Source organism: Pelodiscus sinensis, chromosome 6 (assembly GCF_049634645.1).
Source record: "Pelodiscus sinensis isolate JC-2024 chromosome 6, ASM4963464v1, whole genome shotgun sequence".
NCBI classification, from domain to species: Eukaryota; Metazoa; Chordata; order Testudines; family Trionychidae; genus Pelodiscus; species Pelodiscus sinensis.
In genome coordinates, this window is record NC_134716.1 from 107,507,245 (window position 1) to 107,516,985 (window position 9,741).

The window sequence follows — 9,741 nt, forward strand, 5'->3', positions numbered from 1 at the left end:
GCTCTTCTGTGTGAGTCCATCTGTGAGGCAGCATCCATATCCAGCATAGGTGTGCATTTATATGAATATGTATACATTTATATGGATTTAAGAATTCAGTTATTTTCTTACTTTGTATCTTCTAAAGAACAAATCCAACTGCAATTGAGACACTGGACAGTGGTTAGAGAAAAGCAACATGATGTTTCAGATATACTGAGCCAAAGGAGCCATTTAACCCACTATCGATCCTTTTCTTCTTAGCTTGCAGAGCTTGTTTTACCAGCCACCTTTGACACCTTGTGTGATGGAGACAATTCTTACAATGAAATTGTCATTATAAATAGATTGTCAATAATCCCCTTCATCTGGATCATAACAAATTCTCTTACTAAGCTGGAGAGAAATATCTCTTAGCAAAAACTTTAAATCTAAGCTCCCAGACCAGCAAGCAATTCCTTGAAGAAAAACGTCCTTTTGTTTGTTTTAAACCTGCTACCTATTAATTCCATTTGGTGACCCCTAGTTCTTATATTAGGGAAACAAGTAAATAACTTTTCCTTATTTACTTTTCCACATCAGTCATGATTGCATAGACCTCTATCATATACCCCCTTAGTCTGCTATTTTTCTAAGCAGAAAGGTCCGAGTCTTTTTAATCTCTCCTCATATGGGACCTGTTCCAAACCCCTAATTTTTGTTGCCCTTTCCTGAACCTTTTCCGATGCCAACATATCTTTTTTTTGAGATGGTGACCATATCTGTAGAAGCATTCAAGATGTGGGTGTACCATGGTTTTATATCAAGGCAATAAGATATTCTCTGTCTTATTCTCTATCCCTTTTTAAATGATTTCTAACATTCTGTTTGCTTTTTTGACTGCTGCTGCACACTGAGGGTATGTCTAGAAAGCAGGGCTATCAGGGTTATCCCAAAATAGCTACTCTGCATCTTTTAAATGCACCTGTTATTTTGAAATATTTTTTGAAATAACAGGCGTGCTATTTCGGCATCCCTTTAAACCTCTTTCCACAAGGGTAAAGGGATGTGTTGAAATTTGAAATTTGGCACTGTGTAGATGAACCCTGAGGGATGTTTTCAGAGAACTATCCACAATGACTCCAAGATCTCTCTCTTGAGAATTTGTAGCTAAATTAGTCCCCATCATCTTGTATGTATAATTGGAATTATTTTTACCAATGTGCATTACTTTATATTTATCAGCATTAAATTTCATTTGGCATTTTGTTATCCAATCACTTCGTTTGGCAAGATCTTTTTGAAGCCCTTCACAGGCTGCTTTGGTCTTAACTATCTTGAGCAGTTTAGTATCATCTGCAAATTTTGCCAGCTGACTGTTTACCCCTTTTTCTAGATAATTTAGAAATAAGTTGAATAGAATTCGTCCCAGGACAGATCTGTGGGGGACCCAACTAGTTACCTCTCTCCACTCTGAAAACTTACCATTTATTCCTACCTTTTGTTTCCTGTCTTTTAACCAGTTATCAATCGATGACAGGATCTTCCCTCTTATCCCATGACCACTTACTTTACTTACGAGCCTTTGGTGAGGGACCTTGTTAAAGGCTTTCTGGAGATCTAAGTACACTATATCCACTGGATCCCCCATGTCCATATATTTGTTGACCACCTCAAAGAACTCTAGTAGATTTGTAAGTCATGGTTTCCCTCTACAGGAACCATGTTGACTTTTCCACAACAAATTATGCTAATTTAGGTGTCCAACAATTTTATTCTTCAATATAGTGTCAACCAATTTGCCCAGTACTGACACTAGATTTACCAGTCTATTATTGCCAGGATCACCTCTAGCCCTTTTTAAATATTGGTGTCATATTAGCTATGTTCCCGTAATTAGGTACAGAAGCCTATTTAAAGGATAAGTTACAAACCACAGTTAACAGTTCTGCAATTTCACATTTGAGTTCTTTCAGAACTCTTGGGTTAATGCCATCTGGTCTTTGTTAAGATTATCAGTTTGTTCTGAAACATCTAATGACACCTCAATCTGGGACAATTCCTCAGATTGGTCACCTAAAAAGAATGGTTCAGGTTTGGGATTCTCCCTAACATCCTCATTTGTGAAGACTGAAGCAAAGAATTCATATAGTTTCTCTGCAATGACCTTATTATCTTTGAGTAATTCTTTAGCACCTTGATCGTCCAACGCCCCCACTGGTTGTTCAGCAGGCTTCCTACATCTGATATACTTAAAGAACATTTTGCTATTACTTTGAGTTTTTGGCTAGCTTCAAACTCCTTTTGGGCTTTTTAAAATTATATTTTTACAGTTAATTTGACAAGAGTTTATGCTCCTGTTTTCCTCAGTAGGATTTGACTTCCAGAACAGGTAATCATCAAGTGATCCATCCCCTTTCCTCCACTCCCAGCTTCTGGCAAACAGAGGGTAGGGACACTCAGAGCACGGAGTTGCTTTTAGCTTATTGTTGCTTTGTGAACACTGCTGTATGTCTCTAATACCCTACTCAGTCAGTGTTCAGGGTTATAAAGATACCACCAGATAGGTCTCAATTGTCTTGAGGCAGATAAATGGCTCTTTGGTTTCAATGACTGGACCAGTTGCAGTCTGAGCACAGGAGCAAGTCTTAATTCTACCCTGGGCTTCACTAGCATGTACAGCATGGGCCAAATCCAGAAGGACTCTGTTCGTACCTCCCTAGGACTGAGTAAAATTCCAATTGAAATCAATGCAAGGTTTTCCTGGCCAAAAATTGAAGGCCTCATCTTCTATGGCCATAATGGGGAATATTCCCCCCTCCCCCCCCCACACACAGACACCAGAATGCCATTTTATGGAATACCCCACTTCCCTCCCCTTTTCCACCCACTTCATTTGACAGGAGTGAATTTCACAGATGAAATTTGTCTATACTAGAGGTTTTGCTCTTGTTGTAAGTGGGGTTAATTGATCTCCAGTTAACCATGCAACTTTAAATGCCAATGCATGTTCTCCATTTTTCCAGTTCACAACTTTTTCTGATCCACTGTAGGCTGAGCCCAGAGGGGAATCCCAAACATTTGATTTCTGGAGTGAACAGCAGTGCAGTGTCTGGGGTATCAAATTTACAATTGTGTTAATGAACTCAAATTATTGGCTAGTAGCTTGAGCTACAACAGGAGCAAAACTTCTAGTCCAGAAGAATCTATAGTAAGATGGAAATTCTACCCTCTAATCCATTCTTCCCCTTTCCTCTCTTTTCCCTCTGTGGGATTCCCTAGACTTCCAGCTTCATGTAATTGTAGAAGTCAGACCAGCAGCAGAAGGGGGCTCCTCCAGATTCTCTTCTCCAAGCCCACAGCAGAAAGAAATGCAAATTAATATGGCCTAACCTTGTGCTTCAGTCTCACACCTCCTCCCTCCCCATTCTCTTAGCCCTGTGGAACTCTTTTTCCTCCGAGTTTCAAGGGCTGCTGTGTAGGAGAAGCACCTGGGAAAAGAGATCCTACAGAAGCTGCTGTGGGACCATGTACATAACAGAGGCAACAACATTTGCACTGTGTCTTCTGTAGATCTCCTGAAATCAGTGTAGCTTCACAGTCCTGCTAATGGAATGGATCCTTCCACACAACAAAGGGACAAGTCTGTCTCCCCAGATGAATAGGAAACTCCATAAGCTGAAATACTGGGGTTGGTCTCATCCTTGACACCCTCATCCATTTCATCATGGGTTAGAATGTATGAACTGTGACAAGAGGCATGTAATGACCTCTTGTGGCATGTTTTATATGAATAAAGCCCAATGATCTTTGGAGATCTAACATCCACAATAGCAGATATGAACAAAAACAGACACATGGAAATTCTGCCAAGGACCTCTATATTCATATTTGTCTGCATTTGGGAGAAAACAAATGTCTCATTTTATGATAACACTCAATTCCATACTATTAGAAGTAAATGTTTTAAGTCAGCAGGTCCAGAAAACTTGCACCCAAAAGTTTTAAAAGCTCTGTCTGATGAGCTTGCTGTATCACTAATGTTGATTTTTCAGTAACTCTTGGAGCCCTAGGGAAATTCTAGAAGACTACAGGAAAGGTAATGTGCCAATTTTAAAAAATGGTAAATGGGTTAACCCATGTAATTATAGGCTGGTCAGCCTGATATTGATCCTGGTTAAGATAAGGGGCAGCTGGTAGCAGACTTGATTAATAACAAATGAAAGGAGGATAAAGTAATTAATGCAAATCAACAGGGGTTTATGGAAAATAGAGCTTGTCTAGCTAACTGAATATCTTTTCTTAGCTCTATACTACAGGTTGCACCTCTATAAACTGGGACTCTAGTCTGGCAACATCCGTGGTCCAGCATGACCACATGCAAGGGTGGGGGGGGGGGGGGAGAGCACGAGCCCATTGCGTGACTCAGCTGGATTGCCCAGGAGGAGGGAAGTTGGGAAGCTGCCTGGGGAGGGAGCTGGATGGAAGCAGGGAAGGCTGGTGCATGGCTCAGCTGGGCTGGGCCAGGGGAGGGCCAGGAGCTGGAAAGCTCAGCGCGCTGCTCAGCTGAACTGTGGGTAAGGGACAGGAGCTGGCAAGCCAGATGGGGCCAGCAACAGTGGGACCAGAAATGACCTCCCCTGGTCTATCAAAATCTCTCATCCAGGGCCAGTCAGGTTCCGTGGATGCTGGACCAGGGAGGTCCAACCATTTATATAAACTACAAGGAAGAAAACAAAATCATCACTGATAAAATTTGTAGAGGACACAAAATATGGCAAGGGGGTCACTAATGAAGAGGACAGGTCACTGCTACAGAGTGGTCAGGATTGTTTCGTTAACATGGTGTAAGCAACATGGTTGAATATGGGGAAGTGTAAATGTATATACATCTAGGATGCAAGCCATACTTACAGGATGGTGGAATCTATCCTGGTCAGCAGTGACTCAGAAAATTTTGGGGCCAGGGTGGATGATCAGGTGACCATTATCTCCCAGTGCGGTGCTGTGGACAAAAGAGCTAATGCAATCCTGTGATGAATAAACAGCAGAATCTCAAGTAGTTGCAGACAGGCTATGTTGCCACTGTATTTGGCACTGGTGTAACTACTGCTAGAATGCTGTGAGGGGTCTGGTAAATAGGAGAGGATTCAGAGAAGCACATAGATTGATTAAAGGGTGAGAAAATATGCCTCATACTTTGAGGTATGCCGAGGTTTTCTAGGGGATACATCAATTCATCTAGATATTTGCCTCGTTTTATAATAGGTAACATAAAAAGCACTTGTGAAGTAACTAAAATCTAAAACCATGATTTGTTTATACTGCTCTATATTGCTGTACACTGAAATGTAAGTACAATATTTATATTCCAATTGATGAATTTTATAATTCTATGATAAAAAGTCAGCAATTGTTCACTATTAGTGTACTGTGACACTTTTATATCTGCTTGTCTAAGCAAGTGGTTTTTAAGTGAGGTGAAACCTGAATACATGAGACAGATCTGACTCCTGAAAAGTGAACAGTAGTTTGGAAAGGTTGAGAACCACTAATTTTGAGGCATCCCTACAGTGTAGATGTGTTATTTTGAAATAAGCTATTTCAAAAAAACTATTCCGGAATAGCTTATTTTGAAATAGCCAAGCAGTGTAGATGTACCCTAAGGTGTCACAGGACTCCTCATTGTTTAATCCAGCTCAGTTATAACACAGTCCAAGGACTGGAAATTTTTAAGCTAGGCAAATACAGACTGGAAATATGGTGTAAATTTTTAACACTGAGGTTAATTAGCCACTCACTAGGACTCATGGCTGATTCTTCATCAGTAACAATCTTTACATCAGGACTGGATGTTGCTCTAAAAGATGTGCTTTAGGGAATGATTTTGTGGAAGTTCTGTGGTTGGTGTTCTATGGGATATCAGACTAGATGGTCCCCCTGGTGCCTTTTGGCATAGGGCTTTGAATAGCCTGTCCTTAAAACTGGCAATGCAGTGGCTTGATTCCTTCTAGACAATGATCCGTTACAGATACAGTACCCTCTGACCACAAATGATTGACAACAATAGCTGATGGTAGGACATAACATTTCACAACTACTGCAAAGTTTATAATTACAAATAATGAACTAGGGGGAAAAAAGCCCCTTCCCCTTCTCAGCAGCACTCAGATCCCAAATATCAGTTACTCTAGTTTTTGTTTATCGGTGTGAATCATTTCACTTTGAAACAGGCTAACAGAGGGTGAAGTGCTGCAGTGAATGCTCCATGAACAGCGTTCTCAAAGGAGCTGTGCTAGAGCCAAGCATGCAGTTGTATTTACAGTGAGTCGTGCTTGGTTCCCCAGCTCAGTGCTGGGGGAGAACAAAGCCAGGCCCTCCCAATCTGGGCTCTAGTGGGAAGTGGAAAGTCCTGACTTGCTTCTCACATACCTCTTGCCACCTCCTCATACAAAGTCTGCAAGCATCTTCCACTTCCAAGGAATCCTTGCTCCCCATGTAGTCCCCTCAGCCTCTCCACATACAGTAGCCTGGCCATATGGAGCCTCAGTCTCCCCCATTGCCATCCCCTTTCCCTAGAGGAAAGAACACTGCCCCACAGATACCCCTTCCACTACTCCACAGCCAGCCTGGGGCAGACCCAGGAGTCCAACCTCCACAGACGCCCCTCCCCCACTCCACCCACTTCTGGGGTGGTCCCCAGAGGCAAACCCTTACAAACACCCTTGACCTCCATCACTCTCAAGGCCAGGACAGTCCCAGGAGTCCACTCCCCACTGCTGGGATAATCCCCAGAGTTACTCCCCCTAGAGACACCCTCCATCATAGGACATTCCCTGGAGCCCATCCCCCAACTCCTCTCCTGAAACCATCCTCCACAGGCACACCACCATTCACTGCTGGGACACTCCTGAGTCTGTCTCACATGGACACCCACTGTCCCTGGGCTAGGAGGATCCTAAGAGCACATCCCTCACAGACACCCCCTCCGTTGCCCCCAAAAACCCCCATCAGCTCAACAGCGCTGTTCGGCAGAGCTGCTGGGCAGCATGTCCCAGCGGCTGCTGCACACCACCACGCCGGGTGGGTAGTAGAGGAGGTCAGGCTGGGGAGGGGTGACGGCGGGCACCAGGGTGCGTAGTGCTGGCTCCTCGGGCTCGGGCTTGGTGGTGGCAGTGAAGGGCCGTGTGGCGGTGAGCGAGGGCGAGGCCAGGCGCCAGAGCAGGCGGCGTAGGGCGGCGCGGAACTCGCGGCGGAGCAGGCAGTAGAGCAGAGGATTTAGGCAGGTGTTGCAGTGTGCCAGGCACACACTGATGGGGAAGAGGTAGGCCTGCGAGAAGAAGTACTGTGGGCTGAAGTGCACCACGTTGAACTTGATGAGGACACTCCAGGCGGTGATCGCCTGGTTGGGCAGCCAGCAGAGGAAGAAGGAGAGCACCACCACTGTCACCGAGCGAGTCACCTTGGCCCGCCGCTTGGGCCCGCCACAGGCCCGGCCCGCGTGGCGCTCACCCAGGAAGCGCAGCAGCAGCAGGTAACAGAGGCTGATGACCGCCAACGGCACCACAAAACCTAGCAGCACCTTCTGGGCCTGGTAGAGGCCTAGCCAGAACTGGGCGCTGTTGCCACGGCCCTCGGGGAACTTGACAAGGCAGAGCTCCTCGTTGAAGACAGTGGCAGTGGTGGAGAAGAAAGCGTGAGGCAGGGCGGCCAGCATGGCAGCCCCCCAGATGAGGAGGCACAGCCATTTGGCCGAGCAGCACCCTGGGCCGCGCCGTTGGCTGCTCAGGGCGGAGGCCACCAAGTGGTAGCGGACCACGCTCATGGCGGTGAGGAAGAAGACGCTGGCGTACATGTTCATGGTGGTCACATAGCAGACGATCTTGCACATGGCCTTGCCGAAGAGCCAGGTGAAGTCCAGGGCGTTCTCCACCGCCCAGAAGGGCAGCGTCAGCACGAACTGGAAGTCGGTCAGCGCCAGGCTGGTCACGAAGAGGTTAATGGAGGATTTCTTCCAGCCCTGCTTGCTCTTCATGAGGTAGAGCACCAGCAGGTTGCCCACCAGCCCCACGGCGCACACCACCGAGTAGACGCTGGAGATGACGATGCGCAGGGCGGCCGAGACGTCCCCCTGCAGCCCCTCGGCTCGCTCTAGGGCGATGCCCCGGGAGGGCTCCGGCAGGGACTCGTTGGTCCCGTTGCCGAACTGCCCGCCCAGCAGCAGGGAGGCCGGCGAGCAGGCGGCGGGCTCGCAGGGGGCGTCCATCCCATGGCAGGGGGAGGCTGGCGGGGGCGGGTCTCTCGCTCCCAGGCCGGGCTGCGCTCAGGAGCCGCGCTGCGCGGGCTGGCCCGGGCCCCCCTCGCCTGCCAAGCACATGCTCAGCCTGGCGCCCCGCGGCAGCCACCGGCTCGGACCGCCGCGACGGCTCCGGGGGCCCGGCGTGGGAGCCAGCCGGGCTGGGGCGTGGCGCGGTGCAAGGCGGGTGCCCCCCGCGCTCCGCTGCTGCTGCCGGCGCGTCTCCCCTGCCCGCAGCTCGCCGCGTTATATCCCCCTTCGGCCCCCGCGGAGCGGGCGGGGGGGCGTGCGCAGCGCCCGGAGCTCTCCGAGGTTCTTCGCGGGGCAGTCCGGCTGGGCACTGCCCGCCTCGCGGCAGCGGCCCGGCACCCCCGGCGGGAGCAGCGCAGCCGCCCCTGCAGCAGGCGGCTCTCCCCCGCCCAGCCTCCTCGGAACTCACCTGCCGGCAGCCGGGACTTGGCTTCCCCCGCGCTGGTGGAGCGAGCTGCGTTGGAACAGCGCCGGAGAAAGCGAGCATAGGAAATGCAGCCCTTCCCCACGTCCAACCGCCCGTCACCTGGGTCCCCCCACCCTTTAAACCGCCCTGGTCTTCTCTGTGTATCCCAAAGTCCAACGTGGAACCCAACCCCGCTTCCCTTCTCTACAGACTTTAAATGAAGCGTGGAGTGTATCTGGGGTCTAATGAAACTCCCAAGCTGCCCCTTCTGTGTGCATCCAAACTTTTAAAAACCTGTAGTCCGGTGGCAAGTTTTGCGTTGAGTTTCAACAAGCACAGAGCTTGTTTACCATGAGGCTTGTCCGTGCCGCAAGCGGACTTTCATCTCTGTTATTTGTTCTGTTGTGTAACTAATTCTGCTTATAAATGGGGTGTGATATTTATTTCCAGTGTTATTTTGTTCACATGATATTTTACACCCACCGTAGTCATTTCCATCCTTACATTCTCCAGGGTTCCGTTTGGTGGCTATCGGCTTCAAGACAATTCAGTTTAACGAAAAGCGTTGCAAATGTTTTGGATTATAAACAAACCCAACCTGGCATTATCCAATGTTCCTGTAACGCATGGATTCCTTGGAGGCATGCGGTACTACATTTTGCTTAGCTACAGAACGAATCCAAAATTATTTGATCTTTCTTCCCCCCCCCCCCCTTTTTTTGTGAGCAACTTGAAAATGTCTCGGAATTATTTTTCTATAACGAAAGGTAAATATGTTAAATGACCACAGATGAATATTAAATGACTGACAATCTTTGACTTCTTAAAATAAAGGCTGAAGGTACCGATGATCCTTATCTCTTAATTTGGAATGGGTTACATGAAAACAGCAAAGATGAGCATCAGACGCTGGATAAGGCCGCAAGAATGCGATAGAGGATTACTATGAGAAATAGTACAGGTTAGGTGGGTGGCCCTGGATTTGAGTCCTATTATTCTCCCACTGAGGTGCCTCTGAGCTTTGCCGTTGACTTCAAACAGCGGAGACCCT

At 47.5% G+C, this 9,741-nt stretch overlaps 1 protein-coding gene across 1 annotated transcript; it reads right to left on the reverse strand.

The window, feature by feature from the left end:
• Positions 1-3,244: 3,244 nt before the first annotated feature.
• RXFP3 (relaxin family peptide receptor 3) lies at positions 3,245-8,957 on the reverse strand. The gene has a single exon (XM_075932584.1). The coding sequence runs from the start codon at positions 8,222-8,224 to the stop codon at positions 6,974-6,976; it is 1,251 nt and encodes a 416-aa protein (XP_075788699.1). The 5' UTR covers positions 8,225-8,957; the 3' UTR covers positions 3,245-6,973.
• Between the last annotated feature and the right edge of the window lie 784 nt (positions 8,958-9,741).

Coding starts and splice junctions, on each gene's coding strand:
- RXFP3 (XM_075932584.1), bottom strand. CDS start 8,224: ATGGACGCCCCCTGCGAGCCCGCCGCCTGCTCGCCGGCCTCCCTGCTG.